Source organism: Macaca nemestrina, chromosome 18 (assembly GCF_043159975.1).
Source record: "Macaca nemestrina isolate mMacNem1 chromosome 18, mMacNem.hap1, whole genome shotgun sequence".
Lineage (NCBI taxonomy): Eukaryota > Metazoa > Chordata > Mammalia > Primates > Cercopithecidae > Macaca > Macaca nemestrina.
In genome coordinates this window covers 55,978,416-55,991,808 of record NC_092142.1, presented here as the reverse complement: position 1 = coordinate 55,991,808, position 13,393 = coordinate 55,978,416, and the positions used below count along the sequence as shown (strand labels likewise).

The following is a 13,393-nucleotide window of genomic DNA, read 5'->3' as shown; positions in this document are numbered from 1 at the left end:
TTTAGGAGGCCGAGATGGGCGGATTACTTGAGGTCAGGAGTTCAAGACTGGCCTAGCCAACATGGTGAAACCCTGTCTCTACTAAAAATACAAAAAAAAGTTATCTCGGCATGGTAGCACATGCCTCTAATCCCGGTTACTAGGGAGGCTGAGGCAGGAGAATTGCTTGAACCCAGGGGACGGAGGATGCAATGAGCCGAGAGCAGGTCACTGCACTCCAGCCTGGGTGACAGAGTGAGAATCCGTCTCAAAAGAAAAAAAAAATATTAAAATATGTAAAAATTTAAAATATAGAGACAGGATTTTGCCATGTCACCCAGGTTGGTCTCGATCCAACTGCCTTGGCCCAGCCCATCCTTCATTTCATACAAGTTCCTCCTGGAGATTTGTTATTTGTTTTTCTTTTTTATCTTTTTTTTTTTTTCAATTTTTCTTGCCTTTTTTTAACTTTCAATTAAAAAATAGATTCCTTTTCTTTCTTATTTTTATGCTTCTTGTTGTCCAAACCCAGAGATTTGTGACTTTACAACCTAACTCCCTTCCCTGTCTAGCAAAGCCTAGGGCGTCTGCATTTTATTGAAGTGGGCAGGAAACCAGAGCAACTTCTGGAATGGAGAGAAACCTGCTCCTGCTCCTGCCCCTGCCCACTGCTATGGCCTGGAGAGAGCTGGCCCTGGGCTTTGGGACAATCTCAGAGCCCACCTGGGGGCGGTGGCAGAGGATCGGGGCAGGGGAACAGTCCTGGGTGAAGCTAAGATGGCACTGGTCCCTGCAGTCGCCCGGGGCCAGCCCTCCGCACTTACGCCTTTCTCTGCTGGTCCATTCTGTTAATCTGGCCGCCTACGAACACACGGATCTTACATTTGCTCCACCTCTTCTTGCGGCCAAGGAGATAGGGAATGAGGAGGGTGAGGCCTGGCAAGGAGAGTCCCCGTGAGTCATGACAAGAATACACTCAGGACAGAGCACTATGTGGGTTCCTGCCCCGCTCTGCCATTGGCAAACCCCTTCCTCTCCTCGCTGGACCTCAGTCGACCCATCTGTATAATGAACAAGCCTGACTAAACCCAAGTTGCACATGGTGCTCTGTGAGGTAGGGTTTATTTGTGCTTGTGCAGTGTATTTAAATACACAAGCTGGCGTCCGGGCGCTGTGGCTCATGCCTATAATCCCAGCACTTTGGGAGGCCAAGGCAGGCAGATCACCTAAGGTCAGGAGTTCGAGACCAGCCTGGCCAACATCCAACATCGTAAAACCCTCTCTCTACTAAAAACACAAAAAATTAGCCAGGCCTGATGGTGCACGCCTGTAATCCCAGCTACTCAGGAGGCAGAGGCAGGAGAATCGCTTGAACCCGGGAGGCGAAGGTTGCAGTGAGCTGACATCACGCCACTGCACTCCAGCCTGGGCGACAGAGTGAGACACCATCTAAATAAATAAATAAATAAATAAATATAAAAATTAGCTGGGCATGGTGGCAAGTGCCTGTAGTCCCAGCTACTCGGGAGGCTGAGGCAGGAGAATCGCTTGAACCCGGGAGGCGAAGGTTGCAGTGAGCTGACATCACGCCACTGCACTCCAGCCTGGGTGACAAAGCGAGACTCCATCTCAAAAAGAATTAAAAAAAAAAAGTTGTCATTTCATAATTGAGGAGTTTCCCATAAAAGTCGAGGAATCCAGGTCATTGGCAGTTCTTGAAGAGTGAATATTTGACCAGCGTGTGGGAGCCCTCAGCCCTCTCTGTTGTCTCTCCACACAAGACCAAGGACTAGCTGTCACATATCACCTTGTAATCCTCTGTGCCTCAGTTTCCTTATTTATAAAGAGGAGTTAATCATGACAGCTCCTACCTGGGGACTGCATTAGGTAGGGAATTCCCTGTCAGGCAGGTAGTAAGTGCTCAGCCTATTTTGGCAATTATTAATAGGATTCGTTCCATTGGAGCAAAGATATTTTCTATCTGTGACTCTATCAAAGGTAGCAGGAATAAAGCTGAAAGTCACTTTTTTTTTTTTTTAAATGGGAAATTTTTCATTGTGAAGTGAAAAATATTCCTCCAGCCTTCCTGGGCACTGCCCATTTCCCCATTTATATCACCTGCCTGTGCCCCTAAGGGCCATCCAGTCAGAAGATTCCATCTTATGGCGACTTCAGCTCTTCTCTCAAAGTTTCCCATTTTATAACCAAAAAACTAGAGGCCAGACAGAGGGGTCCCTCCAGGCTCCCCTGAGCTCACTGGTGGGTCCAGAAGCCCCTGTCCCCTTTGAGAGCAGGCCAGGAAGGAAAGGGAAGGAAGACCACCCCATCCCACCCCCGCCGGGCAGGGGGGCTGATCCAAGGTGGGCACTGACCTCCGTCGTCAAAGAGCCAGTAAATGTCAATGGTCTTCTTGCCTTGCTCCGACTGGAAGACAGTGGTGGCCTGCTCCTCCTGCACCAGGGCCTTGGGATCCACTGCAGGAGGTGGGGACGGGTCAGAGCAGAGCCAGCTGCCGTGCATCCTGGCAGGCCTGGCCCAGGACCCCACCAACACCCCTTCTGATGCTGAACATGGGTTCTCTGGCAGGTGGAACAGGAACCGGGGCCCAGGACGCTCAGTGCTGTGATGTGCCCCTGACCTGCTCTCAGCTTCTCTCTCCTGGGATTCTGGTGAGTACTGGGGGTGGAGGCAGTCCCAGAGCCCTCTGGGTAGGTAGGGAAATGCACTCTCCATTCCCTTAAACACCTCCCTGAGCCCTTCACAAATGCCCATAGGAGCCCTCCCGCCTGCACTGCAGGCCCCCTGCCTCCCGGGGTGATGGTGGGAGAGGACGAAGGAAAATCCCGCCCCACCCTGCATGGCTAGAGGGGCCTTGGCAGGGGTGGGACAAGGGCCCCAGAGCCTGCTAGGTGGGTCCCCGACATTCTCTGACCCTGAATTCTCCACCTCCTGGCAATCTTTTTTCCTTTTTTGAGACAGGGTCTCACTCTGTCACCCAGGCTGGCATGTAGTGGTGTGGTCACAGCTCACTGCAGCCTGGAATTCCTGCCTCAGCTTCCCACAGCGCTGGGATTACAGGTGTGAGCCACTGCGCCTGGCTGCTGGCAATCTTTGACATGGCCAAGCCCCTCCAGTTCCCAACTCCAGTTACTCAGGCACCACTGTCACAAGAAAAAACCACCTTCCTCGACCAAGTTCCCAGGTGGCCCACCCCTAGCTGCCCCACAGGATGAGAGTGCCCTGAGCTCTGAGTGGGAACACTGACAAGCGCCAGAGACTGATGGCCTGGCACCTCTGGCGCTGGCTTCCTTCCCGTCCTCCGCTGGGTCAAACACGGGGTTAACTGCAAAAGAAGAGGCAGCTTTGTTCACAGGCTCTCCTTGTCTGAGGGCACCATGGGTTCCTCCTTGACAGGGCTCCCTTAATGCCAGGAAGAAAGTCCCAAGGCCCCGCCTGGCCTCCACGGCCCCACTGCACCTTGCCCTGGCTTCCCTCTGACCTGCCTCCTGCCCAGCTCCTCACACTCCAGTCATGCCTGGCCTGTCAAACAGGCCAAGTACATCCCCACCTTGGGCCATGGTGGTGGGTGCGCCCCGAGCTGTAACATACTTTCCCTAGCCTTGGCCTCCTCAGCAGGAGGCCCCCTCCCTTCGCTGGCCACTACGCCCTGCACCTGTTTTCTCAAGACACGCTCATGATCTGAGATGACTTATGGGCCCACTGGGAAGCGTCTGCTTTTCCCTCTGGAGTGTCAGCTTCTCAAGAGCAGAGGCTTTTTGGCTTTGCCGTGCCTGTAACCCCAGCACCAAGAGCAGCGGTGGTCAGGAGCGGAGTTACTGCTCTGTAAATAGTGGTTGCATAAATAGTTATTGACCAGCTGCTGTGTGCCAGGCATGCACTCAGCAACGGCACTAATGAATGGACCCAGCCCCTGGCTGCAAGAGACGCGGACTCCAAGCTCCCAGTCTCTCCAGCACTGCCTCCCATTTGTTGCCATAAACGTTATTGCTTTCACACCTCTAGATATTTCCTTTTTTTGTTTGTTTGGTTTTTGTTTTTTGAAACAGAGTCTTTCTCTGTCACCCAGGCTGGAGTGCAGTGGTACAGTCATGGCTCACTGCAGCCTCAAACTCCTGGGCTCAAGCTATATCCTCCCACCTCAGCTTCCCAAGTAGCTGGGACTCCAGGCATGTGCCACCACACCTGCTTAATTTTTTATTTTTAGTAGAGATGGGGTCTTGCTATGTCACCTAGTCTGGTCTTGAACTCCTAGACTCAAGCGATCCACCTGCCTCGGCCTCCCAAAGTACTGAGATTACAGACACGAGCCACCACACCCCGCCTCTCTAAATATTTTTTAATTCAGAGTCTGCAGTCATATATGACTTTAAAATGCAAAACACATCCCTATTCAGTGGACCAAAATGCCCAGTTCCCATGGTCATTATTTATTTTCTTTTTTTTTTTTTTTTTGCTGACCTCAAGGAATTTACATTCTGCTTTACTACATTACAATAATGTTCGCTCAGTAGCACTTTGTTTTGTTATACATTCAAAGAAAATTCTCAATATGATATGTACATTTAAACTTAACATTAACCAAGTCCTGAATCATTACTTTTGTCTTATTGCAAATCTAATTTTATTTACCGTAAAAACCACTTCCATCTATATATTGAGTGAGGAGTGGGAATTACGTCTTTCTATTAACTGGATGATGATATGGACAAACAGATGCTAATATGGCAGCTGTTCAAGTACTTTATTTTATTCCACTGGGGAGATGGTCTCATAATATCCATAGCATGATTTTTTTTCCCGGTCATTATGTATTTTCATATTCCAGCATATTCCTGCAGGCATTTTCCTCTCCCCTCTTTCCTGGTTTTCTATTACAACCCATTTTTTTTTTCTGAGATGGAGTCTTGCTCTTGTCACCCAGGCTGGAGTGCAATGGCGTGATCTCGGCTCACTGCAACATCCACCTCCTGGGTTCAAGTGATTCTCCTGCCTCAGCCTCCCAAGTAGCTGGGGTTATAGGTGTGCACCAACCCTATGCCCAGCTAAGTTTTGTATTTTTAGTAGTGAGAGGGTTTCGTCATGTTGGCCCGGTTGGTCGTGAACTCCTGACCTCAGGTGATCCACCTGCCTTGGCCTCCCAAAGTGCTGGGATTACAGGTGTGAACCACCATGTCTGGCCTATAGTAGATCCTTTTGCCCTGACCCGATTGTGATTCGGGGAACTCTGAGTTCCAGTCCTGGCTCTGCCACAGCTGGGAAGCATGACCTTGAACGAGTTGCCTTCTCTTTCTGGGAAACCTTATGGGCTCTAATGGACCACTAAGAGGCGGGCAGATCACGAGGTCAGGAGATCGAGACCATTCTGGCTAACACGGTGAAACCCTGTCTCTACTAAAAATACAAAAAATTAGCCAGGCGTGGTGGCGGGCACCTGTAGTCCCAGCTACTGGGGAGGCTGAGGCAGGAGAATGGCGTGAACCTGGAAGGTGGAGCTTGCAGTGAGCTGAGATCGCCCCACTGCACTCCAGCCTGGGCAACAGAGGGAGACTCTATCTCAAAAAAAAAAAAAAAAAAAAGAGGTGACTTTCTATGAGTCTGTAACCTTTTATTTCTTACTCATTTTTCCCTCTGCCATTAAAAAAAAAGTAGGTTCTAGAACTTTCTGGGAGTGGGCAGGGCATGTACTCACTGTGTGCCTGCATCATCTTGGACACATTGAGTCCCTCCCGCATCCTCATGACACACACACCATAGTTGAAATCAAAGGCATCGCTGGAAAGAGAGGAGATGAGGTCCAGCTTCTCCCTGAGATCCCACCGGGCAGGTGACCTGGCACCCAGGAGACCAGATGTCTAGAGTTGGTTCTGCCTCCTACCACACCCTTTCTGTTCTCTGGGCCTCAGTTTCCCCATCTGTATACTGTACAGGCAGAATTGGAGAGTACCCCAGGACTCCTTCAGCTCTACAGTCTGTGGCACTGTGGATCCTGCAGATCCGGTACTCAGGGGAACCAAGTCAGCCCTGTCCTCCTGATACATTTGGATAATTCCTCCCAACTCTGCCCATGGAGGGGGGGATGGTAATTATTACCTCCATTCTATGGATGCAAAAACTGAGTTTTGGAGAGTAACTTGCCCATGATCACATAGCTAAGGGAGTGAGCAGCTGGGATTAGAATCATATGGCTGAGACTGTAGACCAAAGGACAGACATGCCCATGAGAAAAGCTTTACTCCTGCAATAGGCTATCTATAAAGATGTCTGGAGGCCGGGAGCAGTGGCTTATGCCTGTAATCCCAGCACTTTGGGAGATCAAGGCAGGCGGATCACCTGAGGTCAGGAGTTCGAGACCAGCCTGGCCAACATGGCGAAACCCCATTTCTACTAAAAAATACAAAAATTAGCTGGGCGTGGTGGAGTGCACCTGTAATCCCAGCTACTCCGAAGGCTGAGGCGAGAGAATCACGTGAACCTGGGAGGCAGAGGTTGTGGTGAGCCAAGATCGCACCATTGCACTCCAGCCTGGGCAACAGAACGAGACTCTGCCTCAAAAATAAAAATAATAAAATAAAATAAATTTAAAAAATTAAAGGTGTCTGGAAGACTCTTGTTCCAAAGATGTATGTACTGCCTGATTGACACAGTGCCCAAGAGCCCACCCACCACTGCGGTTTGGGCCAATGGGTTGTGCATTGCCCTTCCTGGGCTCCTTAGATCACATATCTCTGGTAAAGGACCTTTCAGGCCCTGCTTTTTGAAGGTTTGGAATGTTGGAGGTGGAGAGAGGCTGTAGATCAGGTATTCTATCAGTTGCTGCTATAATTCTATTAGCAGCAGCTGAGAGGATTGCTCTGAGTCCTACAGCTGGCTAACAGCATACCTGGAAGCAGGTCCCAGGGCCCCAGCCCTCAGCTTCGTGTTGTTCAGTGATACCACAAACAATGACATCAACACAGAAAAGCCACTCAGGCAGGCATCTCTGGACCTCACACAGCAAGTGCTGATAAGAGTTTGGAGTCAGCCCTGAAGTCCCCAGGGAGTTCGGTCCTCAGGGCCTGGTTTTACTTCCCTGTTCAGGGGCACCGCCTCAGAGTTCTTGACTGGCTCCCTGTGCACCTTCTGGAGCCCACAGGGAGGCATGAGGTTCTCACCTAAAAACTCACGTTTGTAGTTCCTCTGAAAAATTAAAAGATCTGGCAACATTGGGCCCACGTTTCCGCATGGGCACTAGAGCCCATCCTGCATGGACACGAGTCAAGTAAGAGCCACTCTCACTGAGTTGCCACAGTCTCCACTGCTCCCTATCACCCCATGCCTGGCCCGCTTCACTCATGGTGCTACCTGCCTGGCCCCAGCTGGCTTTGGTGTCCATGACTCATAGGTCAGAGACGGGCCTGTTTCTTCTTTAGCTTTGAGCAAATGGACTCAACTTCTTTTTCAAAGACAGGGTCTTGCTCTTTCACCTAGGCTAGAGTGCAGCGATGTGATCTTCGCTCACTGCAGCCTCCAACTCCTGGGCTCAAGTGAGCTTCCTGCCTCAGCCTTCCATGTAGCTGGGACTACAGATGCCAGTCACTTTGCCCAGCAGGACTCAACTTTTTAAGCACCCACTACTTCTTTTCCACTTCTCAAGGCCCAGTGGCCCCAATTAACAGATCCCAAGCCCCTTCCTCTCCCCTGACTCACTGGAGGATGCCAATGTAGTCTTCCACTGTGGCTGGGTGGGCCGACTGCCAGTTCTTCTTGAATCCGACCACCAGAATGTTGGGCTTCATTCTCCCGAGACCTGAGGCCTGCCAGGGGATAGGGGTGAGATGGGGAACCCATCAGAGGGGCAGAGTTGGTGATCCACCTGGCCAGAGGCCCCAGCTTTCTTATGTCTCCAGATGTGCTGATTCTCCAAAAAAAAAAAATATATATATATATATATTTTATATATATATATATATTTTATATATATATATATATTTTATATATATATATATATATACATACACACACACATATATATGCAATCTTAAAAAAATTTGTTTTACACAAAACAAAACTTTATTGGGAGAAAGATGGCTGATGGGAGGAAATATCTGAATTCCAGAATCCTCGATTCTAGTTCCTACATCCCTCCCAGGGCCCCCGAAAGTTAGAATTGGCCAAGGTGACACCAGCCCCCACAGGCTTCCAGGTCAGTTTCCCAGGTCCTGGGCATTCTGAAAAAGCGCCCAGAATCAGCACATCTGGAGACATAAGAAAGCTGGGGCTCTCGTCAGGCATGGTGGCTCATGCCTGTAAACCCAGCACTCCGGGAAGCCGAAGCAGGTGGATCACCCGAGGTCAGGAGTTTCAGACCAGCCTGGCCAACATGGTGAAACCCCGTCTCTACTAAAAACACAAAAAATTAGCCGGGCATGGTGGCCGGTGCCTGTAATCCCAGCTACTCAGGAGGCTGAGGCAGGAGATTCACTTGAACCTGGGAGGCAGATGTTGTTGCAGTGAACTGAGATCGCACCACTGCACTCTAGCCTGGGTGACAAGCAAAACAAGTCTCAAAAAAAAAAAGTTGGGGCTCCTTCTGCAGCAAAAGAGGCTTAAGCAAAGGGGCCCCCAAGACTTTCTGCCTTCCAGGTTGTGTCACCGATCCATAAGTCCTGTAGGGGAGCCCCCAGTCCACGGCACCTGCATGAGGATCTGGACACCTTTGCGGAGGTCCTCAGCAATGACATCCGAGTAGAAGGCCTTGATCTTCCTCTTGTTCAGCCACTTGGTATGCCCGCTGGCGATGAGCTGGAGCTCAGGCATCCTCTGCTTGTGGGGTCCCTATAGGTGGGTGAGACAGGGGACATCACTGGCTGCCTTCACCCTCCAGCCTGAGATTCAGCCCCTCTCCTGCCCTGGAGGCTGCCCCAGGGACTTGGCAGCACCCACAGTGCCCTTTTCTTTTGCCCAGATAAGGGAAACACAAGGAGTAGGGGAGAAAGCGGGGAGGAAGGCAGATGGAGGGAGCAGAAAAGAGGCAGGGCAGCTGGGGGAGAAGCCAGCAAGAGGGGCCAGGAGGGGGAGAGAATGGGATCCATGGGGGTGCCTGACTGGGCACCCCTTGCTCCGCATTCCCTCGGCCCCCACTCTGTGGGTTGACATCACACACAAGCGGCTCCCCCAGGAGTACTGCCCTGCGCCCCTCCAGGGGCCACTCACGATGAGCACATGACCGCAGATCATCAGGCTGAGGTTCCGGGTGAAGGTGCCCACAAAGTCCACCAGGGCCGGGCGGAAGTTGGGGGGCCCCGTGAGCACCAGGCACTGGGGGCTGAGGAAGGAAGGGAAAAGAGCAGGAGCCATCAGGAGAGAGCCCATGGGGTGCGAAAGGCACCTCCCAGGCTCCCTGAATGGCGGTGTGGCCACCAGCATGACCCTACATGCCTGGGACCTTGGCTTCCTGCCTATAAATCCAGGGTGACTTTTGGGGCTCTTCCGACTCTTTTGGTGACCTCCACACTAGTCTCCCTGGTCCTTCCTGCTCAGGCCACCAAATGCTACCCCCCATGCTTCTCCCCTGCCCTGCCTAGCCCAGCACGGTGGGGGAAAGAACAAAGCCTGGGAGTGAGGAAGTCTGTCACTTACAAACTCATCAGTTACCCAGGCAGGTTACTCAAGAGGCAGCAGATGACAGTGGTCAAGGGCCATGACCTGAGTCAACTGGAATCCAGACTTAATCGGCCACTCATCAGCTGTGTGACCTGGGGCCAGTTACTTAACCTCTCTGTGCCTCAGTGTTCTTGTCCATGACTGGGTTAGTAATTTCCTGGACCTCAGCCGGTTCTTGTAAGGCTGTGTAAGACACTTTGCAAGCACCTGGCTCATGGTAAGCATGCCAATAATTATTAGGATCTGGTGGGAAGGGGATGGCAGGTGCATAATCCTCCTCGACAAAGAGGGGAATCGGCTTTGAAGGTACGGTGCCCAGGGAGGTTCGTCACCATTGGTTCCGGGGATACTGTGATGGGAGCTGCAGCAACAATCACCTCGACAACAAAGCACATTTCCACTGTGGAAACTGAGGCATGGAGAGGCCCCTTGACTTGCTTGGTCCCCATCAGGATATGCCCACCCCTGTCTCATGGCGGCTGGGTGGCTCCTCCACCTCTGTTCCCTCTCTCAGTGGAGGCTGCACACACCCTGGGTCTGCCTGGGTCAGGTGACAGGTCTGGGCTTGGAAACTCCCAGGGTGGAGCCATCACCGGCCCCGGGGTCCCAGGTGGGTCCCGGCAGCTCTGCTCACCGGTAGTTCTTGATGTGGTCTTCCACCTCATTGAGGCCCACTGAGTAGCTCAGGGCCAGGTTGTAGGAGCCGGCCTGTACCGAGGAGCCCCAATTTACCTCTGGGGGAGCAAGGGAGCAGCAGTGGTGAGAGCAGTGTTAGGAATCAGTAGAAGAAACCAGACATGTGGAGGGATGGAGGCAATGTTGGCCTTCTCAAGGCACTGGGCACCCATGGGAGCAGGGCTACCTGGGGTGGGCAGCCTATAGGGTGGAGGCCTGCAGACCGTGTGGCTGCACGTTGAAAACTTACACATCAAGGCCAGGCACGGTGGCTCACACCTGTAATCCCAGCACTTTGGGAGGCTGAGGTGGGTGCATCACCTGAGGTCAGCAGTTTGAGACCAGCCTGGCCAATATGGTGAAACCCTGTCTCTACTAAAAATACAAAAGTTAGCCAGGTGTGGTGGCACACACCTGTAATCCCAGCTACTCAGGAGGCTGAGGCAGGAGAATTGCTTGAACCTGGGAGGTGGAGGTTGCAGTGAGCGGAGACTGTGCCACTGCACTCCGGCCTGGGTGACAGAATGAGACTCTGCCCCCTAGTCCCCCCTCAAAAAAGTTATACATCAAGCTCCACACGATATCCTCCTGCCTTGTCAAACCTTCACGATTGCCTAGAAGCCCAGGTTGAGACTTAGAATCCCAGGCTTTTTCAGAGCCCTGTTTCCCGTCCTTAGGTTGCTGCCACCCCAGGGTCCCTGCCTGCAGACAAGTAGAGACCTTGCTCAGAGTCCAAGATTTGTCTGCCTGCCATCCACACAGCCAGCCCTCGGCCACCCCTGAGGCCTAGGTGTGCACAGCAGCCTGCTGACCCCTCTTGGGGGACAGCCCTAGGGAAGAGGCCAACGTAGGCCCTGGAAGCTCACTCAGGGTCCTTTGGACAGGGGATTCCCGGGTCCTGGGTGCCTAGGGGTGGCTGAGAAGTCGAGGCATGGGCCCTGAGTGGGGATGTCCCTTGGGGTTCCTTGCCACATGGGGAGGGATGAAGGGGAGGGGCAGAGAGGGGCCCTGGACAGCACAGAGCCCAACTCAGGGCTCTCCAGCCAGGGGCAGAGGGCAGGGCCGCCTGCATGGCTACCCTGGGGGAGGAGGGCCACAGCCTCGCAGCTGAGATGCACACCTGGGTTCTTGTAGATCACATAGAGCAGGAGGAAGAGCACCACACCGATGGCGATGAGGGCCGCCCACCAGGTGAGGAGGAACATGATGACCACGGAGATGATAGCCCCAAACAGCGCCGCCCACTTGTTGTAGTACTGGAATGAAGGTCTCCACCCTGGACCAAGGGCACCAATCAGTGGACATGCCTGGCACTCTGGAGCCTCCTTCTAGGCCAGAGCTGCTGGGCAGGGCCTGGCAGTAATGCGAGCAGTGCCCAGAGTCGGGGTCCCAGCCTGAACCCGCCAGCCATGAGCACCACCCACCCTGCCTCCTGGGGCTGGGTCTACAGGCTCTGGGGCAAACCACACACCTGCCTCGGCTGGCATTTCACCAGGAGCATCCAGCTCTGGCCAAATACGGCCACAGGACATCCCATGTCAGCAACAGCACCAGCTCCCATGATGCCAAGAGGGTGAGATGGAGGGGGAAGGACATGATTCTGCCTGACTTCCCCCACCCACAGGCCAGGCCAGGGCTGCCACTAGTGACAGCTGCCTCATGGCGCAACTCCAGGGCCATCATGAACATTGGGGTCTATGTAAAAGGTGGCCTGGTAAAAGGCAATGGCAATTTGGAGCTAGTTAGAAAAACTTTTCCTCAAGACTCTTTATTGCCATCTGCCAGAAGTTTTCCATCATAAACACGCAAATGTCTGAAATCTATGATATGAATGGCGCCTCCTAGAGTTATGCAGTGTGCAACCTGCAGCACTGTGTGTGACAGTCTAGCTGTGACTTTGGGCAATTCTCTTTCTCTGAGGAAACAGGCTCCCGATTCCTGTAAAACTGGGGAAGGAAAAGACTGGAAAACCTCTACAGATGGTAAACAATGTATGAATCCATGTAAAGTGCACGCTGTCAGTGCTTGAGAAAGGAGAGCCACTATTATTATTATCATTATTATTATTACTGTTATTTGAGACAGAGCCTTGCTCTGTCACCCAGGCTGGAGTGTAATGGTGCGATCTCGGCTCACTGTAACCTCCCCTTTCCCAGTTCAAGTGATTCTCCCGCTTCAGCCTCCCGAATAGCTGGGATTACAGGTGCCTGCCACCATGCCCGGCTAATTTTTGTATTTTTGTAGAGATAGGGTTTCACCATGTTGGCCAGGCTGGTCACAAACTCCTGACCTCAAGTGATCCGCCCACCTCAGCCTCCCAAAAATGCTAGGATTACAGGCGTGAGCCACCGCGCCCAGCCAAGAGCTATTATTCTATTAATGTTCCCTTTCAATGGTTTTAAATTGAGAGGTGACCTTGGGCTGCCAACCTCCACCCGTGCCTCACACTCCCACCCCATGCTCCCTTTCCCCCTAGCCCCTGGGTGCCTCCTCCTGAGGTGGGTGAAGGGTTTGCTTACCAGGTGAGTTGGTGATGGAGGCGTGGAAGCAGCTGAAGTTGATGAGGGCATAGGAGCAGAGGAAGAAGTTGGAAATGATGGGGGCTATGGTGTTGAGCTCAGCTTCAGGAACCCAGGGAGAGAGAGGACAGCCTGTTGGGTAACTCTGCCAAGGACTGGCTTGGCACTCTCCTTCCCAGGGTGGGGGACCCCAGACAGGCCACCAAGGCTCAGTCAGTCTCAACCTTCTCATCTGTGAAATGGGTCCATCCTTTTGTGAAGCTCAAAGGGATAGTGTCTTGTAAACTGTAAACACCCAGCTTTTAAGACAGTGGGGGTCAGTGTGACAGTAGACCCCACCAGGCTATGGGATGACCAAGGGTAGTTGCTATCATACTGTTTCGACCACAAATGACAGCAAGAAATACTTTTTTTTTTTTTTGAGACAGAGTCTTGCTCTGTTGCCCAGGCTGGAGTGCAGTGGCATGATCTTGGCTCACTGCAACCTCTGCCTCCCGGGCTCAAGCAGTTCTCCTGCCTCAGCCTCCCTAGTAGCTTGGATTACAGGTGTGCACCAA

The 13,393-nt window shown here is 52.4% G+C and overlaps 1 protein-coding gene across 14 annotated transcripts in view; it reads right to left on the bottom strand.

Annotated features, from left to right (window-relative positions):
• Nucleotides 1-13,393, bottom strand: part of LOC105494041 (solute carrier family 12 member 3) — a 65,377-nt gene that overhangs the window by 36,093 nt on the left and 15,891 nt on the right. For 8 of the 14 annotated variants that reach the window (XM_071084582.1, XM_071084571.1, XM_071084572.1 and 5 more), the window contains 10 exons: nt 12,837-12,938; nt 11,438-11,593; nt 10,277-10,376; nt 9,193-9,304; nt 8,674-8,814; nt 7,687-7,793; nt 5,690-5,772; nt 3,245-3,322; nt 2,352-2,453; nt 804-915 (listed from right to left, as the gene is read on the bottom strand). In XM_071084582.1, the coding sequence (XP_070940683.1) occupies nt 804-915; nt 2,352-2,453; nt 3,245-3,322; nt 5,690-5,772; nt 7,687-7,793; nt 8,674-8,814; nt 9,193-9,304; nt 10,277-10,376; nt 11,438-11,593; nt 12,837-12,938 (1,093 nt within the window). Of the gene's footprint in view, nt 1-803; nt 916-2,351; nt 2,454-2,943; nt 3,141-3,244; nt 3,323-5,689; nt 5,773-7,686; nt 7,794-8,673; nt 8,815-9,192; nt 9,305-10,276; nt 10,377-11,437; nt 11,594-12,836; nt 12,939-13,393 lie in introns of those variants that run through there. The other 6 variants (XM_071084573.1, XM_071084577.1, XM_071084579.1 and 3 more) reach the window with 4 other exon arrangements.